The sequence below is a fragment of the Eschscholzia californica genome, unplaced genomic scaffold (assembly GCF_041429995.1).
Source record: "Eschscholzia californica isolate CP2 unplaced genomic scaffold, dmEscCali1.0.p SCAF_4, whole genome shotgun sequence".
Lineage (NCBI taxonomy): Eukaryota > Viridiplantae > Streptophyta > Magnoliopsida > Ranunculales > Papaveraceae > Eschscholzia > Eschscholzia californica.
Genome location: NW_028238461.1, coordinates 42,520,865 through 42,548,462, shown reverse-complemented (window position 1 = coordinate 42,548,462; position 27,598 = coordinate 42,520,865). Strand labels below are relative to the sequence as shown.

Sequence of the window (27,598 nt, the reverse complement as noted above, 5' to 3'; positions counted from 1 at the left end):
CGGGGTCAAGTTATAGTATGTTAGAAAATCGGGAAATCGTCCCAAGGAATAGGTAGGTAACTTCGAATATTGACGGCGAGTTTAGCCCAATAATCAAGATGTCAATAACTACTTAGACTAAAACACACACACCCCACTCATAAATTTGATAATTGATTTGTAAGAAATAAGAAAACGAATAAATCTAAATAAACTATCTAAGAGAGAGGTGAGAGGATATCTAAGGTTATAAAATCCACCGCATAATTTCACTTTATATAACAAGCACTTAATTACTTAAATCTCTTTTGTATATACTCGGGATCCAATATAATGAACTATTTGGATTCCGAATGATTTTCTAGATAAAACAATTTTATAATTACTAATTCTAATTGTCTTTCTTATAAAGATTCGGATCGCTTAACTATTATCCATCATCTAAAAAGCATACTCCATCTAACAACTTAATGAAAGTATGAAATATCTAATTATGAGGCATGAGTAATGGAAAGAAAATCCAATCCATATAGATAAACAATCAATAGACATTAAAGCACATCAAGGGATTTAATTAATCAAGAACAAGTGTTACAAGGATCCAAAATGGGTTCATCTACAACCTTAGATGGCTAAGTTAACTATACATGGAATCTAGAGTAATATTGGTATTGTAAAATAAATGAAAATACTAAGAGATTAATGAAAAGAAATCACCAAGAATGTTCAAAATCCATATACTCATGTATCTCCATTTTGTCCAAGATTTGCTCCATTTGTGCTCAAGAATATTACTCCAAGAATTCCTAGTAATAGCTATTTTATTGCCACTCAAATAAGAGAAAGAAATTAGATGTAGAAGAAATTGGAAAGAAAATAAGAAATGGGGTAGAGATGATAGATGAATATGGAAGGAAGAAGGAGAAGACTATTAATGGAAGAAAGAATAGTGGTAGAGAAGAAGTAGTAGTAGAGAAAGATGAAAAAATAATGGAGAAGATAGATTTAGTAGTAGAGAAGAGAGAAAGAAATAGGTAAGAGGGGATAGGTTGAAGAAAGAAATAGGTAAGAGGGGATAGGTAAGAGGAGGTTGAGAGGGTTTTCAAGTCTAGAGAGAAATGAAAGAGGTAGAGATTTATTTATAGATGGGTTGATGGCTAGGGTTTTAGGAGTTAATTGGGAGAAAATGGGAGAAAGAGGGTTAAAATAGGAAGCTAGGGTTGCTTTCTACTCAAGAATAGGATTCTTATTGGTTGAAAATTAAGGACAAAAAGAGGGGCAAAGTGGTAATTTCCAGGGACTTAAAAGTAGAAACCCTAAATTAAAGTCTGCTGCGGCTAGGGTTTAAATTCAGAAGCTAGAGTGTTTCTCGGTTCACCATATTATCTTGTGCTAGGAGCAGCAGCCCTTGGATCTTGACGCGCGCGGATCTGGAGGGACGAGAGAGAGACACGTGTAGGGAGCACGGGTTCTAAGTTGCTTCGGGCAGCACGAGACAAGAATAAAGGACGGGACACACAGCAGCCGTTAGATCTTGATAACGCGGGAGCAAGCGGTCACGATTAAAACGTTGGAGCGGGACTATGGAACTAAATTGCTACGCGCTACACTGGATCATGTGCATAGGATGCACTTGGATGCTCAGCGTGAATACGGTAACTGGATACTCTGACCTCCGTACCAAGACACGTGTCTATAGCAATACCGCATGCCAGAACCGTGCCCGATAGTGTCCCACCAGTCAACATCCTTTGACTCAACTTTGACCTTGATTTATTCCTTCGTCCGGACTCCGATTTGACTTCCGTTTTCTCCTACGGACTCGTCTCGACCTCTACTTTTCAACCACGCACTGACCTTGGCCAAATTACCAGAATGTCCTTGACTCTAAATGACCAAAATACCCTTCGTGCATCTTTTCCTCGTTTTTAACCGTTTTTCAGCCTAACTCTGCAAAAGGCACCTAATCAAGAAAACCAACCATTTTATTATAATAAAGACTCGAAAAGAACTAACGCGGCTAAATTAAACGACTCAGATGGGACATTTTCATGACCCATCACATGTAGTAATTATTTTATTTGAGTCCTCCCTTCCATTAACAAGAAATAAATCTTGTCCATCACCACTTGGTTTAGGGGTTGTACCCCTACTCTGCATGCCGAAGTCTCAAATTTGATTTCCATGGAAGTGAAATTCTATGATACATTTAATTTGAGTATAAATCAGTTGGACGCTGCTAAGATCACGCTCCCCAAATGCCATTAGCAGGCGGGCCTATCAGTAGGCGGCTATTAGCAGGCAGCCCCAATCCCCGTGCCTCTCTTTAAAATTAGTCATCCTTGAATATCTATATATTGAGCAAAGAGATTGGGTCTCCTTTTCAATCTTCACCAACCTCCAAATTTCATCCACTCAGTTAAAGAAAAATAAGATCGGAGAAATTTGCAAATCATTTCAAAATCGAGCGTACTGGAAACCTCTGAATGTTTGGATTCTCATTTTGGCCGCTAGCAACAGTTGAATCGACAATAATTGGAAATTCAATAGTCGATAAGAGTTTGAACGAAGGAAAAGAGGAAGACATCAAGGATTGACGGAGTCCAACAAATGAGAGAACTCGAGTCATTGAATTGAGCGTACCTCTAACAATTTGAAAAAAAATCTGAAAGAACAAAGCTAACTAGTTCACGAGAGATTTCCATACTGTTAGGGTTTCAAGAGAGTAGCCTTCAACTTGAGTGCAAGCTCGGTCATGGCTTCTTGCTCTCTGTGAGTTCTACATTATCTCTCTAAAAACACTTAGGCCATGTTTGGCGCGCGAGAATCACGTGGGAATGGAATGTGGTTCCGGGGAATCACAATCTTGACTGTTGTTTCGGTCACGAAAATATATGGGAATCCTATCCCTCCAGGAGTGGGATTCCCTCTAAATGGGATAATAGCAAACCCAGGGAGGGGGTGAGTTTGAGATTCCCCTATTTATTTGAATAGATTTTTTGTTATTGGGGATGATTTGATTTAATATTTATGGACAAAATTATTCTTAAGAAAATATTAGAATGACTTATATTTTAGCTAAAAAAAATTAAAAACCTAGAGTTTCAACCACCACCATAACAACTATCTCTCTCCCTCGAACGTAACTCTCTCTTCTCTCTCCTCATCTCTAATTTTTTTCTTTTTGTCTCGTTCTTTGTTCATTCAAATCAATTTTATAACATTTAAAAATAATTTTTTTAACCGAGACCTTAATTTATTTTAAATAAATATTTTAATACAACTTAAATTGGTGAATCATGTTACAATTTCATGTCTACAAATTTGAATAAATAATATTGATTAAAATATATATAACAAAGTTGACCTATAATTTATGTTTAAGTAAAAGGTTATAACAAGATTTTTATAAAAGTTCACATTCATATCCCTATACGAACCAAACACCAAGTTAGAAATCTGTCAAGAATGAAATTCTTATTCATGGTCAAACCAAACATCACACTAAAATAATTTGATTCCTAAAAATCGCGTTACGGGAATGCGATTTTCCAGGAATCACATTTCATTCTCGCGTGCCAAACATGGTCTTAGAGGGAATACAAGAGATGCATAAGGTGTGTCTTTGGGGGAAGTAGATGGTATTTAAAGGTAGGAGAAAATAGAAAATAAAAACACAATCTCTCTACTTGGTAGATAGATATTCAAGAATGATTAATTTTAGAGAGAGGTGGGGATTCGGGTCGTCTTCTAACAACCCCGCCCACTAACAGTATTTCGAACGGGTGCTTTTAACAACGCTCACATAAGTTTGATTTATTAAATGAACTCCAGTGTCTCGTAGGATGACTTTAAGGCCATGTTTGGCGCGCGGGAATGGAATGTCATTCCCGGGAATCACATTCCCGTAATGCGATTCCCGGGAATCAGATTATTTTGGTTTAATGTTTGGTTCGACCAGGAATAGGAATTCCATTCCCGTTGGATTCCTAACTTGTTGTTTGGTTTGTGTAGGAATAGGAATGTACTTTTTTACGAAAGTCCGGTTATATCCTTTTACTTAAACTACATAAATTATAAGTCAACTTTGTTATATATTTTAATCAGTATTGTCTATTCAAAGTTATAGATATGAAATAGTAACGTAATACACTAATTTAAGTTGTATTTAAAGATTTATTTAAAATAAATAAGGTCTCGACTAATTTTTTTTAAACGTTATGAAATCGATTTTTAATGAAGAAGTAGCAAGAGAGAAGAAATAAAACTAGAGATATGAGGAGAGAGAGGGATAGTTACGTTCGAGCGAGAGAGTGGGTGGGAGAGAGAGATAGAGTGTGTTGCTATGGTGGTGTTTGAAACCCTAAGTTTTTAATTTTTTAATAAAAATATTATGAGAATGATGATTTTAATATTAGTCGTTCTAATATTTTATCAAGGATTGTTTTGTCCGAAAATATTAAATCAAATCATTCCCGGGAATGGGAATCACAAACCCACCCCCCTCCCTAGGTTTGCTATTACCCCATTTAGGGGGAATCCTATTCCTCCGAGAATAGGATTTCCCCTGCATTCCCGCGAGCCAAACATAGTCGGGAATGTGATTCCCAGGAATCACATTCCATTCCCACGCGATTCTCGCGTGCCAAACATGGCCTAAGGGTCTTTAGAGCATCTCCAATGCAAAACTCAAAAGAAACTCTAAAAATCCTATGTGTCGAGTTTTAAAAATCAATCTCTATTTTTTCTCTTTCCTATTTGGCAAGATTGATACCCCCTATTTGAAAGACTTCTCCAATGCAACCCTCTAAAACTCCAAAAATTTCTTATGTGGCATTACTTTTTCAATTTAAAAAATCTAAAAATTCCAATAATTCAACCAATATATACCCGGCCAAAATCAATTCGTGGGAAGTTTTCATTTTAGTCCAACCCATATATCCCCGCCAAAAGCAACCTAAACTTGGGTTGTACAATGAAAAGATGGTAAGATTAAAGAAAATAAGGCATTCCATGATTCTCTCTATAATCCATTAATGAATCGAAATAAGTCATTGTTTTTTAAATTGATTAATCAGTGATGATGCTTATTATGTTCTTTACAATCCACTGATGAATCAAGATCAGTCTATGATTTTTAAATTGATTCATCCATTATATTCTCTATAATTCATTTATGAATTAATGAATCAAGATGGATCTCTGTTTTTCCAATTGTAAGGAGAAGAGCAAATGGAAACAAACAGAGAAAACTATATATCGAAGTTTCATTCTTCTTTTTCTAAATTAAATTTATAAAACTCCATCTAGTTCTAATTTTTATCTTAAATCTTCATCAAGGAACTCATTTAGGGACACTCCATATGCTGATGAATTCTACAATCCTCTTGCCTATCTTCTTTCTCTTCCCCTAAACATAGAGAAAGATAAAATATAGAGAGGCAGCCACCAAGAGATAAATTAAAGAGAGGCAAAGAGATATATGAAAGAGAGGCAGGAAGATAAATTACCGAGATGCATAAAGATGAATCACCCAGAGAAAGAGAAAGAACTCTTGTGTTGGTGAAGCAGTCGTGAGATCAGAACTAGTTAGTTATTTTGTTTATTTAGGTTTAGGTTTTTTTATTTTTATTTTAAAATATTAAAAAAATAATGAGTTGGCACTTAAAGATATCTCAAGAGGACACTCAAGAAATAGAGTGTCCTCTTGAGATATCTCAATTTCACCCTCGACACGTCATCTTGGAGATTTAAGTTGAGGTTTGCATTGGAGAAGATTTTTTTTAGAAAACTAAAAAAATCTTAGGTGGAAGTCTAAATTTCAGAGATTGAGTTTTGCATTGGAGATGCTCTTATATGGTCCTTAAGACCCAAGATGTCTTTAAGAATTTAATTATCGAGTTTATTCAATTCATTAGGTAATATATTAACGATATATCTTTGCAATGTAATAATGTAATGACTCTTGAGTTCATCGAAAAAAGTATTGTTAGAAGACTTATGTGATTAATCTAGCCCTCCTTACAAGTTCAACCGAAGTATGAGTGGAATTTAATGAATCTTAGAATTTGAGTTTAGCAAGGTACTCCTCCTACCTACTAACCTACATATGGTGAGTTTCAACAAAAAAAAAAAAACCTACATATGGTGAGACCAGAAATTTATCTTATTTTTCTCTTACATTATTTTACAGGGTACAGTAGTATTGATATTCTGAATAAACCTCCTCCAGTCTTTTTCATTAGCACTTTGAGATGCCTCCTATCAAACATATTCTTTATTATCTTATGATCAATCTTTTCATCATCAACGACCAATTGGAGTTTATAAATTACAAATATATTCTCCATCAAGTGATATGATGATGCTATCTTGAGACAATTATTGTTTTATCTTTCTTCCATAAAAGATATAAATATGCCAGAATAAATGACAATAATTTTATTGTTTTTCCTTAATAAGCAATAAATTTGATGTTATAGGGCATGACAAGGATTTCTAATATACTTCCACCATACTTGTGGAGCTTAATCTAAAATGAAAAAGGACTTCCAATAGAACTATATCCATTAACTTTGTTGTTGTTGTGTATGAACATCTTTTGCCCAAATGTAAAGAAAACGATTGCTATTATGCTATTCTTGTTTTTTTTTTGTTGAAAGGATTATGCTATTCTTGTTGCTCCTCATTTATGAAATTTTGATAGGTTGGTTGGTGCACTACAAAATTTGTCAACCTTCTTCCCAACGAATTGAGGCAAAAGAAATAATGAAAAGTAATCAACATTTTGAAATGAAATCCAAATTTGGATCAAAAGAAAAGGAAAAGTTCTTTACCCCCTAGCATGGGTATTGTATATCAGTATGTAGATGGCAATTTGAGTCCATTAATTGGTTTCCCACTCCCAGTAGCCCTCAATGAGACAGTTTAAGGGTTATTTCTTTTCATTTTTGTTGTTGAAGAATAGGATATATGAGTTAATTGCAATACAAAAAATAGTTGTTTCGGTCCAAAATTTTATCATAATAACTAAAAAGATCGGGAAATTTGACCAAAACTTTCTAAAATATTTGACTTTTGGTTAAAAAGGATTTATCAACTTTTTATAGGCTTCAACTCCCTGTGACATCTTTGTAAATTGTCAAATATAGAGAAAAGACGAAACTGAACTTATTGCAAAGTATTGCAAACCAGATTGCAAAGTAGTGCAAACCAGATTGCGAAGCAGTCAAACCAGTTTGCAAAGCTCTGCAAACCAGATTGCAAAGTAGTGGAAACCAGTTCACAAAGCTCTGCAAACTAGATCGCAAAGTGTGTGCAAAGCTTTGCAAAGTCATTGCAAGGCAAACTAGATTGCAAAACAGTGCAAATGGGATTGCAAAACTCTGCAAACCAGATTGCACAATCATTGCAAAGCTTTGCAAGGCAAACAAGATTGCAAAGCAGTGCAAACCAGTTTGCAAAGCTTCGAAAACTCAGCATAATCTCTAGCAAAATAAGAAACTAAGAAGTAAGATTATACCTCGAAACAACAACAAATTCTCCTTTCATGATTGTCTATGAGTCCAATTATGAAGAAAACTATATTAAACCCAAGCAAAATCGTACCATAATTGAGAAATTTGTACTTTTTCTCTCTAGATTTATTTCCCAAAAACTAATTGAAAACCATCAATACCAGCTTCAAACACCAAATACAGAGATTCAAAAAGCTAAACCTAAACTAAATTGATGATTTAATAGACAAAAATTGATGGAAATCCTAGAATTCAACTCACCAAACTATCGGCTAGCTTTCCCACTTTCCCTCGTGAACTCTCTTGACTTGGAAACTAAGAAATTTTAAATCTTCGGGTTTATTGAAATTACCCTATATACAAAGGTCAATTCAGGCATAAAAAGTGAGAGTGCTTTTAGAATTGTCCTTCAAACCTATATCCAAACTTTATATGGTGCCTAGAAGGAAAAGAACATAATTTGTCTTTTTGACAAAAAAAAACAGGAAATTGAGCCTCCGACCTAATTTTCTGTATTCATGATTACTGCTAAGGTAAAAAACATTAAAAAAATCAATATTTCTGTTTATACCCTTTTGGGGTTTTCCTTCCCACTTAGTCTCGCGATTTCTGTAGAAGGAGAAAAAATCCCAGCTGAAGAAATCACGAGAGTTCCTCCATTGTTTCACATATTCTTCTAGGGTTTTTCCTCTTTTATTGTTTATGTTGATGATGATGAATCTGGTGTTTTTGTTCTCCATCTTCTTCTTCCCGACTCTCGAGCAGAGATTCTAAAGATTAAGGAAGGTTCGTCTTCTCCATCTTCTTCCTTCCGGCTCTCGGTCATTAAGGGATTCTAAAGATTAAGAGAGGTTTGTGTTTTTTATCAAATGAATCTGACGTTTGTGTTCTTCGAATCTTCTTCCTGACTTTAGACTATTAAGAGAGGTTTGATTTTTTCTAGGGTTTATTATCATAATATCTGATGATGACAAATCTGATGTTGATGATGACAAACCCTATAAAAACTGAAAACCTTATTTGATGATAATGGTGAATTTGGTGTTGATGATGAATCTGATGTTGTTGATGATGTGCAACAAGATCTGAAACTCTAATATATCTGATGATGATGATGACAAACCCTTGAAAAAATCGAATCTCTCTTAATTGTTCGAAGTTAGGAAGAAGATTCGAAGAACATGAACCTCAGATGAAGAACACGAACCTCTCTTAATCTATGGAATCTCTTAATCACCGAGTGTCAGGAAGAAGATAGAAAACACAAACCTCTCTTAATCTCTGGAATCTCTTAATCGTGGAGAGTCGGGAGGAAAAGGATGGAGAACAAAACCATCAGGTTGATCATCAACAAAATAAACAATAAAAGAGGAATAAACCGTAGAAGAATATGTGGAGCAATGGAGGAACTTTCGTGATTTCTTCATTTGGGGGTTTTTCTCTCTAGGTTCCTAAGAAAGCGCGTGATTATGAGAGAAGGAAAAACCCAAAAGCGTATAAACGAGTATTGAAAATTTCTTTTGTTGTTTGATATCACAGATTTCCATGGAAATAATAGTATTTCCGTGGAAATAGATATTTCCACCGTTTGATACGAAATATAATTCAATGGTTTTAATTCCCTAGAGAATCAATTTCGATGAAATAGTCCACTTTTAATTCCTTGCTCACTCAGAATTAGCTTCTTGGACAGTCAAAAATCAAAATAAAAATATTTTAATATATTCGGATACTTGAAACCTAATGTTTATCTCCATATACGCTCAAAATGACATTTTTACCCATTGCATTTAGCAAAACACACTTTTACTTATACATAATACGTTTGACAAATGACATTTTCGTCCTTACCAAATGACATGTATACCAAGTTGTTAAAATGATATTTTGGCTTTCATGTAGTCAAAATTACATTTTACCCTTTTATAATATCAAATTGACATTTTCTCCTTATGTTGTCAAAATAACATTCTTACCCTCGTATAATACCAAAATGACATTTTTCCTATTATGTGGTCCGAATGACATTCTTATCTTTATCTTGTAAGAATGGTATCTCTACACTTTTATATTAAAATGACATTTTTATCCTTTTATATAAGTAAAATCTTTTTTGATCCATAAGTTGTCAAAATTATATTTTCATCTTGTTTTATTTACAACTTAGACATTCTTACTCTTAAGTTAACAAAGTGACACAAGTGTAGATAATTTTGACAATATAAGAGTAGAAATGTAATTTTAACAACATAAGAGTAAATGTAATTTGGATAACATAAGGGTGAAAAATGTAATTTTGACAACATAAAGGTAAAAATGTCATTTTGACACATAAAGAGTAAATAAAAGTTCTTAATTAAGGTATTATATTCGTAGAAGTTATCTGTCAACCAAATAATAAAGTTTGTAACTCCACGGAATAATAAATGACAACCAAATGAAAGAACTCTTATTTCCACGGAATAAATTCCACAGAAGACTTTCCATGGAAACTCTTTTATTTCCATGGAATTATTTTCTTAATATCAAACACAACTTTTAATAGAAAACATGTAGGTAATTTGAGCATTATGATACCTTTTTTTTTTTGCTACTCAAACAAACATTTTTCTATCAAAGTTTTCCTTCCTTATAACATATTGTTGAAGACATAATGGTGTTTACTCTAAAATGGTTAAATTAATCAATGGAGTTGAAAATTCACTTTCTAAAACTCCGGGCAGTTAGAATTACTTCCTTCTTTTCAATTAGTGAGGGATGCTACTATATGCAACTTCAGTTTTGCTAAGGACAACTATTAGACAAAAATAACTAAATAAAACTAACAAAAATTGTGTCCTAAATTGCTAACCAACACCAACACCAACACCAAAAATCAAGTATAACCAAATCTCTCCTCCATTCTATACACAACTCTAAAAATATTATTACACAAAAAAATACAACAAATATATTTCATATGGTTATGATGCCCGCAAATAACCTTTACTACTATGACTTAGTCAAGCTTAGTTTAAACCTCAATAGTGTATATTTCATTAAATCAAACTGTGTTTATAGATTAGAATTCCGATTTATCAAGTCCAACGGGTATTTATAGATTAGAATTTTGCTTTATTAAGTCCAACGGATATTGTTCAACAAAAAAAAATACAACAAATATATTTTCAACAAAAAAAAAATCTCATGGGATATTCATAAAATCATACTACATAAAATCACTATGTATATTTTTAAGTTTAGTTTAAACCTTAATAATGTATATTTCGTAAAATTATACTTCATAAAAAAACAATGTATATTTATTTAAAACCTATAACACGTTTAAGTATTTTTTTTTTTTTAAATATTAAATAACACTAATACAACCAATTTTATTTTTGTTTAATAATTTAATAAAAGAAAAAATGGTTTCTGGTAAATAATTTTGGGAAGTTAAAACATAGTTTTTTTTTTTGAAATAAACTTTCATAAAATGAACCAAGTACCTTACATCGTATCTAAGAGCAAAACACAAATAGAAGGGTACAAGGTTACTAGAAGTTAACTGAAAGGACTAAAAAGCATATAGCTTAAGTCGGAGGGGCTAGTGCCAATTTTGCCAGTTGGTGGGCCTCTGCATTGCAAATACGGGGGCAAAATTGGACTTCCACGTTACCTAGGCAGATGTCTCTACGAAGCTTCCTGATATCCCTTGATAAGCGCCACGGAGTAATGCTATCCTCATCCGAGAGCATCTCAACAATGGATTTAGAATCCCCTTCTATGATATATGAACCAACACCCAACTCCTTGCTTAGCTCCAACCCTAATTCAAAGCTCCTCATTTCACTATGAAGAGGGGAGATCGCCTGAAATGTGATGGATTTACTACCTACAATATCTCCATTATTGTTTCTTGCTAAAGCTCCTGCCGCTGCCAGGGGTGGGTTAAATGCTCCATCAACATTTATTTTGATTTTGGGGGTTGACGGAGGAAGCCATACCGATGCCTGCATGTTCACGTTGGAATCATTGTTAGAGATAGTAGGGTTTGTGATACTTACTTCCTGTCTGATCAGCCACCAACACCTCTGTAGATCTGGTTCTTTGGAGCTAAATACCATTTCGTTTCTCGTTTTCCACCACCACCATAAGAGATAAGTATATATCTTCCAATCCTCATTTGAGTATTCATTTCTATTCAGTAGATCTATTAGATTCTTGATAGGGTCTGTCGAAAAGCAATTGAGCATAGTATTGTTTGTGATTTGTATAAGACCTCTGAATTTTGGACAAGTCCCGAAGAGATGATCAATTGATTCTTCTGCACCTGTATTACACATTAAACACACAATAGAGATAGAAGTATTGTATTTACCTACGTTGTCCAATGTTGCTATACCATTGTGCAGTAGTTTCCAAATGAAGAGCTGAACTTTAGGGTTAATGTTTTTTCTCTTCCAAAGTTTGGTCCACGGGAAATTTCTTATTCTAATATGAAGATTAGGTATCTCTCTAATGAGTTGATAGTAGGATTTAGTAGTGAATCGACCAGATTCATTAGGAGTCCATATTAGGGTGTCTCCAGAGGGAGAATGATTAAAGTTTATATTTGTTATAGCCTCTATAGTGGTTTGGTCAAAGTGTTGCATCAGTAAATTCATGTTCCAATTGGTATTATCTGGATTTCGAAGATGTCTAACCTTAGTAATTTCTATAGGAAGAACATTTATAATGTTAGGTCTCTTGTTTGGCATGTCTAATATCCAAGGGTCTGATACAATATTGATAGTGTTACCATCTCCTAATTCCCATAAAATGTTAGAAGAGAATGTGTCTCTAGAATTTAAAATAGCTCTCCAAAAAGGAGTGGCAGGAGTAGAGTTGGTCACAGACCAGAAATCACCTGATTTTATGTATTTTGAGTTAAGGAGTTTCACCCATGTTGCCTCTGGATTGGTAAGATATCTCCAAGTCATTTTAGCTATGAGTGAATCATTGACTTCTGCTAGTGCTCTTATCCCTAATCCACCATTCTGTTTAGAAGAACAGATTGTTTGCCAATTGATAAAGTGAATTTTCTTCTCATTATGTGTATGACCCCACCAAAAGCATCTCTCTATTTGTTCCAGCTTTTTGATCACCTGCAATGGTAATTTTTGACTGCTAAAAGTGTAAGTGCAGTAAGCACCTAAAACTGATTTGATTAGTACGGTTTTACCAGCTTGAGATACAAATTTATTCTTCCAATCTGATAGACTTTTTTGGAATTTATCAATAAGCCAAGAATGACTGTCTATACGATTACCTGGTTTCAGGAGGAAGGATCCCAGATACTTAGCTTGATTGTTCATAGAGGGAGCCTGGAGGGAGCTGGAAAAAAGATTTCTTGTGGTTTGGGGGACTCCTTTCCCAAAGAAGATGGAAGACTTATCAAAATTTACAAGTTGTCCTGAGAAGTTAGAGTAGTGTGCTATCAATTTTGTAATACCTGTTAAGTTATTTAGCAATCTAAGATTCAAAAATTATTTACTAGATAAAACCAATAAATCGATCTTCGGTGTTGTTTAGCAATTTAATAAAAAATAAATGGTTGTGTCTAGCAAATAGCTTTATGAAGCTTCGTTTAGCATTTGTCTTAGTGAGAATCATTACTTTTTTTCAATTTAGTAAAAAAATTTATAACAAATCATTCCCCTTCACAGAGAAATAAATTAAAGTCCTTCCTAGAAAAAAAAAAAAAAAAAAAAAAAAAAAAAAAGAAACCCAACAATTGCTTTAGAGATTAGTACATGTTAAGTTATGAGAAAATTCCATTTTTAAAAAAAAATTTAACAAGTAAATGATTTAAGTTCTTTCTATTCACTATACCTATTCTAATATTTCTATGTTAAAAAGGAAGGAAAAATGATTGGAAAATCATTAAAATATTAATTGGAAATAATTGAGAAAATCTTCTTCTTTTTTCCATCAATGGAAGTTACTTAAATTTATTTATTTTTAGTTTTTTTTGAAATCAATGAGAATGATGAAATTAGATCAAAACTGATATGGATAAGATTGAATTAAATTCAGTGAAGAAGTCTGTTGATTCCCAATAGACTCTTACTCATCTCTATTGAATGTAAATTTTTGCAAATTGGCTAGGAATCTCTCAATCAATCAAAGCCTGAAACATGTTTGTTGTAAATTTGTGTAAATCTTGAAGATTGTGCCATCACCCATCTTCAATATTTACTCCTCCAACATGTGTTATACATAGTCTTACATCAACCAATAAGTGTCATGAAAGTAATAAAGTTATTTTTAGTGTTTAAGTTGGTAATAAATAAAACAAGATAAACCCCACAACTACCCTATTTATTTTCTCTCTCTCCCTCTCTACCCTAATTTATCTATATATATATCTTGTATTTCTATTCAACTAAGCATTCAAACAAAATTTTGCTCTCTCCTCTCTCTCTCTCTCTCTCTCTCTCTCTCTCTCTCTCTCTCTCTCTCTCTCACTCTCTCTCTTCTTATTCTTCTTCTTTCTCTTTACCACCTTTTCTCTTTATAATTTTGTTACAATGGAACTCTCAAGAGACAACATTAGAACTGCAGTAGGGATCTTAGGTATGTCATGAAGAGGGTTCTTCTTTACTAGGTTTTATAATCAAGAAGTAGTTTCTTTCATTGTGTGTGTGTGATAGAGAGAGATAGACTCTCTCTCTCTCTCTCTCTCTCTCTCTCTCTCTCTCTCTCTCTCATTTTGAAACCATATCACATTTTTAAGTGGATAATTGAGGAGTTTATAAGGGTTTATAATCAAGGTTATCTAAAACTACATTTTTTTTTAAATTATTATCGTTCTTATGGATTTCATTTTGTGCCAAAACCATGTATTTATGATTTGAGTTTTTTGGCATTCATGTTTCAATTTTCCTCATTTTCTTTCTCCTACTTTGTTTGATTAGTTTATATTCCCTTAATTAATTCAAAGTTAATGAAATAGCATTTCTAATAACATGAGTTGATTTTGTTATTTTTGCAGGAAATGTAATAGCACTACTATTGTTCTTGTCACCAGTGTGAGACTCTCATTAATATCAATTCTTTGATTCTCTTCTTCATTAATATAATACAAGAGTATCAATTTTTATTGTTTTCATTTATTAATTACTTTTGTCATAAATTAGAATAATTATTTTGGCCCATTTTTCATTCTCAATTCTAGGAAAAATTTAGAAAAAAAAACACTTTTATTCACATACTGTATTTGTTTCCTTCAAAAGATTTTTCTCCTAGAGATGTCTTTTTCTCAATAAAATTCTCTCTTCATTTATTACTTTATATTCTTTTACCTATTTTCTCACTCAAAAGTCAAAACCGTCTTTGGGTCCCATGTTTCCACTTTAATAGGTGAACCCAATTCTACTTTTTATAACTGAAAACCGCTTATTTAATTTCCCTTTATCATTATTATTAATTATTATTAATTATTATTAATTATTATTTTGGAATTATTATTATTAATTATTAATTTCATTTGTATCTCAAAAAAAATTATTAATTTCATTTATATCATTTCAAAATTAGTAGAATTCTTTTTTTTTCACATCTGATTCCTCATTTTAGACAAATATAAATAAATAAATAAATGTATTCATGTATTTGAATATTTGACTTTTTCCTTTACAAGATTTTTTTTCTAAATAACCTAATTCTAGAAATTATTTTTCTCTATGAAATAACTCTTAATTTATTACTTTATTCTTTTCACCTATTTTGTCCCTCAAAACCGTCTTTTGGCCCGGTGTTTCTTCAAAAATGGTAAATATTTCAATTTTTAAATTTCAAATAACAAAAAACCGTTTCTTTTTTGGATTGTTACAATGACAAAATCTTTGACAAAATTCTTGACTTAATGACTCATGGACTCATTTTCACTAAAAGTTTTTCAAAGTTTGACTTTGATCTGTACCGTTTTTTACCTGTGTGACTCATCGAGTCAAGGATTTTGTCAAAAATTCCCCTTTGTACACTTAGCATTTCCCTTCCCTTTTTTTCATTTTATCCTCACATTAAACTAGAAAAATCCCTAATTAATTTTCACTATTATATCAAATTATCAAAACTTAATTATATTTGTTTTTTTTTGTGCAGACCAACTTTTATTAAGATAATCAAGAAGGGAGCAGTAGAACAATTCTCTCCAGCACCATACTTAGCTTCTGTTCTTAATTGTATGCTATGGGTGTTATATGGTTTACCAGTGGTGCACCCTAATAGCACCTTGGTTTTAACCATTAATGGTGCTGGTACATGTATTCAATTAACCTACATTTTTCTCTTCATTTTCTACTCTGAGGGTAAAACTAGGTTAAGGGTATTAGTCATTTTCCTACTGGAATGTATCTTTGTCGCCGGAGTCTCCATCTTGGTTCTTACCTTGGCTCATACTCATGACCGTCGATCGATGATCGTTGGAATTTTGTGTGTTATTTTCTGCATTATGATGTATGTTGCTCCATTATCTGTCATGGTAAGTCTCTTCATTTTCATTTTATTTTCATATTTTTGAATTTTTATTCTTTAATTTTTGACATATTAGTACTAATTTTATTCTTAATTATGTTGTCCCCACTCTATTCTTCAATTTTGGGTATTCATGAGTAAGTTGTGTTGTTAGGTCATGCATTTTATCATAATGACCTAATCAAAATCAAATTAATTTGAAATTATATTAATGTTGAAGGGACATTTTCCTAATATTTTAGTATGAAGTCATGCATGGTGCATGCAAAATTAAGTTGATTTTTAAACTTTGTAAAATGAAGTTGTATGGATTACAGGATTAGGGTATGGTAATGGAGGTTCTAAGTTAACCTAACTAATCCATATATTGTTTGTGATGCAGAAATTAGTGATCACAACAAAAAGTGTAGAGTACATGCCTTTTCTTTTGGCTCTAGCTTCTTTCTGCAATGGACTTTGCTGGTTTTCATATGCTCTTATCCGTTTTGACCTTTACATCACTGTAAGTTCTCTCTCTATAAGTTTATAACACTCTCACTCTGTCTCATACTAGTAAAATACTTGGATCCATAATTATAAAAATGGTCCCTATAAATTTAGTTATTCAAAATAGATACGTGGCTGTTTCTAGTACTACCCAATAGGTCCCTAGTTTGCAACTATCTTTCTGTTTGACCCTTAATTTTTCAATTATTTCAGAATTTTTTCCCCAAAAAAAAGTTATTGTCGAAAAGTAGAGAGGAAAAACCAATGGAGATATTTTGAAATTTTCGAACAATGAATTATAACAGTAGTAAAGAATCTCCACAGTTGTTATGGGGTGTTTTAATAGTGCACCGTTTTTTGTTGAGTATGAAAAATTAACTGTCATTGTTTTTTGGTATGTCAGATTCCGAACAGCCTGGGAGCACTATTTGGTTTGGTACAATTGATATTGTACGCCGCGTTCTATAAATCTACACAAAAACAAATAGCAGAGAGGAAAGCTAAAGGAGAAATTGGGTTATCCGAGGTGGTTGTAAATGGAAAATGAGTTGATGGTGATTACATAGAGATCCGATGATTAAATAAAGACCGTCGGATCAAAATTGATACCCTGGAAGAGCTATAGACCATGATGCACCTTAAAATTTGAATCAAAATCCATTACTCCATTTTTGTTTTCCTTTGATATGGTAGTTTTATTTTATGGGCTTTTTTGTTTGAATGCAAATGGATTTCGACCCACAAGGCCCATTACTGGTAGCTTCAAAATTTACTTTCAAGAGAAGTAATGATGCTAGTTTTGGTGACACATTCGGGATTCATGTCTTGAAACTTTAAGCAAAATGAATCATTAAATTTTGATGTTTTTTTTGAAATGTCAGCATCTACAATTTGAGCTCTCCCACCATCTATATAGTGGATATATTCTTGATTAATGCTCAAAATAATCTCTTTAGACTGATAAAAAGAAACAGGTGTTTGAATCGAACAAACACTAGTTCGTATTTTAAAGAAAAAAGTGTTGGTATAAACGAACAAGAACCAAACATTGAAAAAAAAAATACTATTCCACAAAAAAAGACATTAAAAAAAAACCACGATTTTGCCCCCGGCCCTGAGCCCAAAGCAGGCAAAGCCTTGCTTTGGGCCCCCAAATTTAAGGGCCTCCTAAACGTTATTTTCCAACAAAAAAATGTTGGACTCAAGTTGTTGACACTAGATTTTAGAGGCCACCTATTAAAAGAATGGGCCACTTATTTCCAAAACACTTTACTTTTGAGGGGCCCACATTACTAAAAAGTCATAACATCAATAGCTTCATCTTTTTTTCTCTGTCCTAGAGTAGGATCTCTCTCATTCTACTTTAGAAATAGGGCTTTAAATTCATTCTCTCATCCCACATTAGAAATATGGCTTTAAATTCATTTCCATGTTTATTTACTTTCTTGCTTCTATTCGACATTTGCATTAGAATTAGGTTATTAATCAATTATTGGGGGTATCTAGTGAATCCACTGTGAAGTGAGATAGGAGGACAAGGTCGTGAGGTTTTGGAGATTTAGGGAAGATCAATTTAGCAAGAAATAATGTTCACCCATGATAAAGTTTGATCTAGTTAATTAAAGGTTAATGGATTATGGTATCACAAGTTGTTCTTTAAAATTGGACTTCAAAACACCATTAATTTATGTAAATCAAGAATTAACAAAGGGGTAGGGTTATGTTTGCTTTTAGGCTATTCATCACTTAACTGGGCTAATCCCTCGATATCCCGTTAATGAGTAGTCGTTTCATAGTTTCTTTTCTCTATTTAGTTGTTGATTGTTGCTCGTTTTGTTATCAATAGAGATTGTAAGTATGATAGAATGTTGGTCGTACCAAGAATTTAAATTTCTTGCTTTAAAAGATAAAAAAAAACAGATTAAAGCTTACTTACAGATAGGGAGGACTTTAACCCCTACGGATAGATTGTTTACAAATTTTGTTAACTATATTTGTTACGGTTGCATCTAGAGAAAGAAGTTTCTCTAATTTGAAGTTGATCGATTCAATTTTATGTTCAACCTTTTCTTGTATACATAAATAAAACTATTTACGATACTTAATACTCCTTATAATTTAATAGTAACTACGATTTTTTAATCATAAATGTGATATTTTATTTGCAAGGATTAGGGCCACATTTTTTCTGTTCGCTTTGGGCCACCAAAATGTCAGGACCGGCCCTGTGATTTTGGGGCATAAATAAAAGTTTTCGGGGAATATAGACTTAGTCAGTTAAGATTGACTTCGAAGGTATATTCATTCTTTAGTCCAAAAATAAATCTGCTTGTTATTTAGCACTTTTAGTCTTCATCTTCACCACACCTCCACACACTAATTCCAACCACCACCACCATAATTTCCGGCCGCTAAACTTAGAATTCGAAGTTTCCATTTTTCAAATTTCTATACCATACTTTCTACTGTTAGAAAAACTTAATCTTGAAACATATCCTAATCATAAAATCATCCATGAGTATCTTGTGTAAGTAATCAAAAAATTTTAAGAAGTGTATCAGGAATTAAGATTTTAGTAGGAATATCAATACAAACCTATCCACGGGAATACGAACTTTGTCTGCCTCCCCATATTGAAGCTTTGGCAGAAAACCTTTAATTTTCTTCATCTAAAAGTCACTGATGATTAGTAATGTTTCGTATGGAGACAATTTCTCTTATTTAATTTAAATGCTCCCCTTTGAGCTTTTCTCCTCCACACTCTTTACTCCCACTAGTAAGCTCTCCAAACCTTTCTCTCTCTAACCTTACCCATGGCTTACCGACCACCAAGACTCCATATTTATCTAGGGTTTTATCATCGATTTTTTCTTTTATCTTGGATTGATTTTTGGATTTCTTTCTTAATGATTTTGGCTGTGGGGAAAACTCCCTTATGAAGAGTCTTTATTTAATATTTTTGTGTGAGGATGAAGATGAAGATTAAGGACTAAAAATCAATCGGATTTATTTTTAGGCTAAAGAATAAATATGTTCCCTAAGTCAATCTCAATTGACTAAATTTTTATTCCCCGGAGACTTTTCTTTATGCCCCAAAGTCGCGGAAATCACCAACATATACAAATAAAAAATCGAACAAAAATAAATGGACTTCAAAAAAAGATCAAATAAGATCGATACAAATTCAATAAATAGATCCCCAAAATGCAGCAAAAATCTATGGAACAAACATCAAATATCTTCAGACTGCGTTAGAATCGTTTTAATCTCTAGAATCAAAGATATGTTTGAGTTCCAAACTGATACAAATATAAAAGATTTATCTTCAAACCGCGTCAGAATCTTCGAACTGGATTAGAAATCGACACACGAACAAGAAAAACACCAGTTAAATCAGACCAAAACAAAGTCGATTTCAAATATATCTCAAAATCAAAAAACAGATTTCAAATAGATTCTTTGCACATTAGATTCAACAAACACAAAATCCATATCCGACAAAAAAATTCAACCACAAAACAAAAAATAATGACAAATGCTCAACGAAGCGGTTTACTAGATACAATCCATTTTATTAATTAAATTGCTAAACAACACTCAGATCCGTTTTATTGGTGTTACTTAGGAAATTATACTTTGAATCCTAAATTGCTAAAGACTACTCTGTTTTTTTACTCTCTACAAAATTATTTACTAGACATTGAATTGCTAAACGATACTAAAATCTATTTTATTGGTATTATCTAGCAAAATCGAAAAGATGACGATTATAAAAATAGAGATAATTTCTTTTTAAAAAGAGTACTGATTTGAATCATTTGACTCCAACACATTATATTTTATAATTTCTTCTTAAAAAGGATTACTAATTTGACTATAACACAACTTATTTTTATCATTCCATAGTTGGATCATAATTCATTGGTCTTATCGAAATATTTTTCTTATGTGAAATGAATACTTATCAGTATTGCCAAAAGAGAAAGAAAAATAGAAAATCTAATAAGAGAAATTTTGGAAAGTAATTGATTTTTTTTTTTTTTTGAACCGGAAAGTAATTGATTTTGGTCATCTTGTCCAAAAGAGAAAATTGAACTCCAAGATTTTTTGAAAGAAAAATTCAGTTATATTTGATTTTTTGTTTTTAGTGTTCGTTTAGCAATTAAGAATATTTAATATTTAATTAGTTTTTATTTATTTATTTTTGTGCAATAGTTTTTTGAGTAAAATAGAGTTGTGTATAGCATGAAAGAAAAATTCAGTTATATTTAATCTTTTTTTTGTGTTAGTTACCATACACTAGTTTTATTTAGTTACTTTTGTTCAATAGTTGTCCTGAGTAAAATTAGGGTTGCGTATAGTAGCATGCGAATCCTAAATTGTACTTCCTTCGAATATTTCCCTTAAACAAAAATTCAACTACAAAACACAGAAGACCGAGGATATTTAAGTCAATTAGAATCATGATAGTGCAGTTTTGACGATGATGAGTGATCCATTCATAGCTACAGCTAAAACTTAAAGGGGGAGTTGTACGTCAATTACATACCATCGCCGTTGAAAGTAAATGTGGTAAGCCCAAAATCTTTAAAAGAATTGTCGTGTTTTCAGATATCAAAGAAGTATTTAAATCAGAAATTTGGCCAAAATTCTCCAACAAATTCGGGTTTTGGTTGAAATGATCAATCAATTTTTTTTAGTCTTCAGTTCCTTGAGTATTTGTTTAATTTGTGACAACTTTGCAACTCCTTGCGTCAGTTCTGCAACGCTTTGGGACAGCTTTGGAGCGTCTTGCAACCACTTTACAAGTTTTGGGGCGCCTTGCAACATCTTACAACACATTTGCAGCACCTTCGCCTTGTAACAACTTTCAAAGCCTTGCAACACCGTTACAAAAATATTGGGTTTTTAACTAAACAAATATGTGTTATTTCCTTTTTGGCCCCTATATTATGATCGGCTTCCTATTTGGCCCTCTATTTCTCGTAAATTCAAAATTGGCCCCCTTTTTTCTAACTCCGTCAACATACTGTTAAAGTTAATATATCGCTTCCGAAATTACCCCAAACTTTCAACATCCTTCTCTTTTTTTTTTTCTCTCGCTAATTTATGTGCACAGTACTCCAAGTTGAATTTGAGTGAAAGAAGAAAACTGCACAAAAATTATCCAACACATTCAATTAATTTCACTCTCTCTCTAAAAAAACTATTCTCTTTCTCTCTCTAAAAGAACTCCCTAATTAGAAGCATGAACATCTTGTGTTTTTCGCACCAGAACGACAAGGCATCCAAATACAGGGCGTTAAATGCCCAAACACCACCAACAACATTTTTGACCTTGTTCATGTCAATGGAGAAAAAGGGAAGAAACTAGTGATTTGTCGCAGTGATTTGTTCAAATCATGCTTAGATTTTTCTTAAACACATTAGGGTTTGATCTAAAATTGTGACTCTAGAGGGGAAAGATCGTTAGAATTCGCATGCGCCATTGACACAATTTTACTAAACTTTGTGTTTCAACGGGTTTCGCCCAAGTGGGATCTGTATCACTTAATCAGAATAAATCAGATCAGAGGATAATAAGGCTCTAGTCTACATGTTAACTAAAAATGAATTCATTAGCCATTAATGAACCCCATGATTCACAAAAACATAATTATCTAGTATCAATAAACCATAATCATCTAGCATCATTAATGAACCCCTATTGATCAAGGCAAACAGTAATGAAAAATAAATTGTTCACCTATAATACCCAAAAGATAATATATTTTGAGAGAGCAATAATTTTTGGAGCTAAAAAACCATAATCATCTAGCATATTCATGATTCGAGCTTGGCAAGGTCACTTGAAAAAAAAAATCGACTCGTGATGGGGATTGATTCAAGTAACCAGGTAGAGAGCGGTGATGAATCCAGTAGGTTCAACGGGTCTTCATCTTCTTCATCTTTGATATCATCTCCGACGAGAGAGGAAGGGGGAATCATCGAGGAAAGATGAACTTATGGTCAAGGGCGGAGCTAGGAATTTAAGGTAGCCCGGACTAGCCTAAAATTACTAAGAGAACGGAATTTTCATTTCTGATGCATATGCACTCATAAGTAGTATTTTAAAAAAAAAATTAACTATTAAGAGTTTATATATATATATATATATATATATATATATATATATATATATCTAATTTTTCAGAAAAAAAAAGTGGTTCTAAGACTTCCAATAAAATAAATAAGATCTACGTGAAATAATTTTAAACAACAACTTAAGAAAAATTTGAAGGAGTTGAAGGAGATGTCTTTCGATCAAGATGGAAATGCGAGCAATATGTCGGCTAGGACAATTGATGAAGAAGATCATCAAGTCCGATTGATTTAGGGGTCGTAGTGTTTAGCTAGAAACCAACTACGATCGTCGAATTACGAAGTAATTCGCGGCTAACTTCGATCGGATCCTACATCGGGTTACACATAAGAATGGGTATTTAATCGGATGATATGACTAGTGGGAGTGTGATAGAACATTGGGAATGTCCCATAAACATATCTCATATGCCTAAATAGAATTTGGGCAAAAGATAGCAAAAAGGCTTGAAATAAGGGTTTTGGGCCTAGGCCGGTTCGGGTACTTCCGGGATTCGGATTCGGCTGAATTTTGGAGGGTGAGTTTCGGACATACCCTGTAGTATGCACACAAAATTTCGTGGTGGTTGGACACCTCCTCCTTAGGGAATTGAGAAAATATCATTAATTGCTATTTTCGACTAATTCCCCAAATCTTATTCTAAAGGGTGTTTTGGGAAACCTTTGAGGAGGTGTATTCTCATTAGGGTTCTATATAAACACTCTTAGGGCAGAGAATAAGGTGTGGAATTTCTCTCTAAGCTTTCTTACTCTACCACATCAAGTAGAGATGAGAAAGTGAGCTAATTCCCAAGCTATCTTCTAGTCAAGCAAGAAGAAGGTCTTCTTATTATCAAACCACCATTGGAGTGCTAGCGAGCTTTCAAAGAGGGAGATTAAATAGACCGTTCGGTGTCCCAAGTGAGGAGATACGTTTGAAGCTCTTGGTCTTCTTTAATCTATTCAACTAGCTCGAGTGAAATAGCGATTAAGGTAATCTACTATCTTCCTATTAGTTAATTACTAGTTTTGCATTATGATCTTGGGGATACTAGTATTAGACATTAGATGTCGTTATCCGTTATAAACACTAGTATAAGGGTATAATACCCTACAAAATTAATTATTAAGATTTTGTAGTGTATGTGTCATTCGAAATTTGGGGACAAAGAAATTACTAGAAAATAGGATAAAACTAAAAAGAGTAAAACTTCAAAAACAAAGGGTCAAAATAGAATGTGGGTCAGAAATAGGGGGCATAAGTTGGGACCGAAAGTGAAAAATTCATGATGTAAGGGACCAATACGAAATTAATTCAAAACATAAAGAAAACTCAAGTTTGAGGGAAGTGGGAGTTGAACACCGGTGCATGGTGTGTAAGACACACGAGTAAACCAACCTAGCTAAAGCTCAAATACATCAGAAAATACACATTGTTTTATACAAAGTACGAAAGTTGACCCCTGGCTGCAGCCAGGGATCGCCCCTAACTAGATCTGCCCTTGCTTGTGGTTGTCGTTTTTTCTACTACTCAGACCACAAGCCCAACATTTCGTTATCGATCTTCCCAACTGTGTTCTTTTAGAGATGGAAAGATAATAGTTTTTAGAAAGAGATTAATTGGTGGAAAGATCAGATGTTCATACTACTTGTATATTTTCATGTTCTTATTGTTTGCCCCATTGGACCTTTTGAGTTAAAAATAATTGTTGAAAAAACAAGATGTTCAGGCTACTAATTGGGGAGTTCTTTTAGAGAGAGAAAGAGAGTAGTTTTTTAGAGAAAGAAAGTGCAATTAATTGAATGTATTCGATGATTTTTGTGTAGTTTTCTTTTTTCACTCAAATTTAACTTCGGATGGCGTGCACAGAAGTTAGTGAGAGCAAGAGAAAAAAAAGGGTTGATGCATGGTGACATGTAGGGTCAGTTTGAAAGAGATGTATTAATTTTAACACTATGTAGACGGAATTAGAAAAAAAGATCTAATTTGAATTTACAAAAAACAGGGAGCTATAAAAAGAACACTAGTCATAAAGTAGGGGGTTAAAAATATAACTTGTTTTTTTAACTTAAAAAAAAATTAAAATTGAGTCTCACGCTCAATGTCCTGTATTTAAATTAATTGAAAAGTCTAAAATGATACACATGCGAAACACAAAAAAGACAGATTTGAAACCGTAGACATTTACAACAACCAATGTTTCGTGGGCGACCATCATGATTCCTTGGTAAAATTGTTAAGAAATCAAAAATCACAAAAACAAAAAAACACTAATTACACCGGTTACCTCCTGAATATAATCTAGACAATGACACTCTTCGTCCTTGATGCCTTCTTCATTTGGTTTCTAAACCCGTCGTCATTTGGATTAGATGCTTTCTCCATTATTGATGATTTGATGTGACATATCGTTTCAGATGGGAAAGATAAAGAGTTATTTCCTATTTTACTCCTTACTTTGTGATCAGCTTCCTTTTTGACTTCCTATTTTTCATAAATTCAACTATGACCCCATTTTTTTAATATCTTTCCTATATATATTTTTTCAAAATAAAAGTAATTATAAAACATGAAATTTCACCTCACTTCCACCTCATCTCTCTCTCCACCTCACATCTCTCTCTACCTCACTTCTCTCTTCAACTCACTTCTCTCTCTTTCCAACTCACCTTTCTCTTCTCCGACGAAGGTCACTGGCGGACAAAAATTTCAACCGGCGACCTTCAAACATAAAAAGAAATAAAAAATCTCTCATCTTTCTTTCTCTCTCTCTAAAGACTCCGGCGAAGGGAAACCTCTTCGCCGGAGAAGGTCTGTTACGAACAGATCCAAGATTCAAGAAATTAAAATTCTTCAAGTTACCGATTTCAGGTGGAATAGACCCAGTGATTTTGTTATCATTTGCCCTAAATCGGATCAAAGAAAAACAATTTTCAATTTCAGGTGGAATCTTACCGGAAAGATTATTGGATAATACTAATAACTTGCTGAGATTCTTCAAATTGAAAATCCCTTTTGAGATTGACCCAACTAAACGGTTCTGACAAAAATCAATGGCTTCTAGGGTTTTACAGAGTGGGAGATTTGAAGGAATAAACCCTTCAAGACAATAATGGGAGATTTCCAAAAAGCCCTAATGCCGAAGGGATATTACCAGTGATTTGATTATTATCAAGCTCAATATGAGTAAGAGATTGACAAATTGAAAGTTCAAATGGGATTTTACCAGAAATTTGATTCACACTTAATTGAAGTTCTAATAAATTAATCAAATCCCCAAAAGTTGAAGGAATACTTAGAGTAATTGAATTCATAGAAGCATCAATCACCATTAATTCAGTACAGTTTCCAAACTCAGGATGAATTACTCCAACTAAATTGTTCTGCCAAAGAAGAAAATTTTGAAGATTTTGAAGTTGCCCTAATTTACTTGGAATTGAACCCATAAGAGAATTCTCATAGAGATAAATACTTTGTACTTCAGTACAATCACCAAGTTCAGATGGGATTTGACCTGAAAGAAGAGAAGTATATATAACTAGGGTTTGAAGTTTCTTCAGTTGCCGGTTAATCCATTAGCACCTGAAAGAAGGGTATGTTGATTTATTTGGTTATGTTCCATTCAATTTCACCTATTTGAAGGTATGAATTTAGTGAGTTACTGGTGTATAGTGAGAACTAGGGTTACTAAAAGAGGATTTGGTTTTTCTATTTGCACTGTAATTAGAAATCTTTTTAGATGGTATGTTGACATTTTAGTGGAGGGGTGATGTGAAGTGACTTTGATTTCCGGCTGGCTAGAGAAGAAAGAAGAGAGAGAAAAAAAATTTATTTTTATTTTTATGTTTGAAGGTCGTCGGCCAGAAAATTGGCGACTTTCATCGGAGAAGAGAGAGGTAAGGTGGAGAGAGATGTGAGGTGGAGAGAGATATTTTCTAATTAATTTCATTTTAAAAATATATTTATATGAAGGGTAGTAATGCCATTTATATTAGAAAAAATGGGTCATATTTGAATTTATGAAAAATAGGAGTCTAAAAAAAAATTGGTCACAAAGTATAGGCTAAAAAGGAAATAACTCAAAGATGAATGGTGCTTTCTTGGGATGCACTTCTCAAAAAGTGAGAAGCATATGTAATGGTAAAAATGTAGAGCTTCAAACCCTTTCAATTTAATAGGTGAATTAATTAAGTAATTAATGGATCAATTGGTGGTAAGTTATGTTTTTATTAGAGTTAACGACTAAGTTAGTGGGATAATATTAGTATTTCTTTTTTTTTTCTTTTAGAAATTGAGGAATTGAATATGAGATCTCTAGGATTTTGTAATTTATGTCAACGCTTCCAACGACTTGAACAACAAGTGCTGACGAATAGTGTAAGTATTAGTTATTGTTAGTGAGTTAAACTCGCTTTTCTAATTTGTTAATGATCATAAGATGGTTTTCTACTTTTTATTCAACTCCCTACAGTGTAAACGGCCAAACGAATATAAACTTTTTTGGTCAACTTCAGTTAATTACGTTTTTTTTAATTCTTTATGCCAGGTAATGTTTCTGTATTCTACAAAATGGAAACGCGGGTAATTTTGAAACTAGTAATCTTACAAGACCATTTGACCGAATTGGTTATCTTTAGAGGGTCAAAATGAAATTAATCTTTATAAGAACACTGAGTTAATTGTTTTTTTAACTGTAAAGCAATCCTACATTAGTGTGAGATGGAGTGTGGTGCTCCTATTAAGAGGTTAAGCACCCTTCCCTAGTGAGGTATTTTAAAACCGTGAGGCCCACACGTGCCAAAGCGGACAGTATCGCTAGCAGCCCAGAAGGCTGGTATGCACCATCCCATAACACGTGGTGGTGAGATGGAGTGTGGTGCTCCTCTTAAGAGGTTAAGCACCCTTCCCTAGTGAGACCTTTTAAAACTGTGAAGCCCAGGTGTACCAAAGCGGACAATATCACTAGCAGCCTAGAAGGTTGGTCCGCACACTAAAT

The 27,598-nt window shown here is 33.1% G+C and overlaps 2 protein-coding genes across 2 annotated transcripts; one reads left to right on the top strand and one right to left on the bottom strand.

Moving 5' to 3' along the window:
• Positions 1-10,942: 10,942 nt before the first annotated feature.
• Positions 10,943-12,883, bottom strand: LOC147544840 (uncharacterized). The gene is made up of 2 exons (XM_086637253.1): positions 12,787-12,883; positions 10,943-12,622 (listed from the first exon to the last, which is right to left on the bottom strand). Exon 2 carries the CDS (start codon positions 12,455-12,457, stop codon positions 11,069-11,071), a length of 1,389 nt encoding a protein of 462 aa, XP_086493379.1. The 5' UTR covers positions 12,458-12,622; positions 12,787-12,883; the 3' UTR covers positions 10,943-11,068.
• A 741-nt stretch (positions 12,884-13,624) lies between these two features.
• Positions 13,625-17,356, top strand: LOC147544839 (bidirectional sugar transporter SWEET4-like). Its single transcript, XM_086637336.1, has 5 exons — positions 13,625-14,093; positions 14,512-14,548; positions 15,624-16,002; positions 16,378-16,497; positions 16,885-17,356. The coding sequence occupies exons 1-5, from the start codon at positions 14,048-14,050 to the stop codon at positions 17,026-17,028; spliced, it is 726 nt and encodes a 241-aa protein (XP_086493462.1). The 5' UTR covers positions 13,625-14,047; the 3' UTR covers positions 17,029-17,356.
• The last annotated feature ends 10,242 nt before the right edge of the window (positions 17,357-27,598 follow it).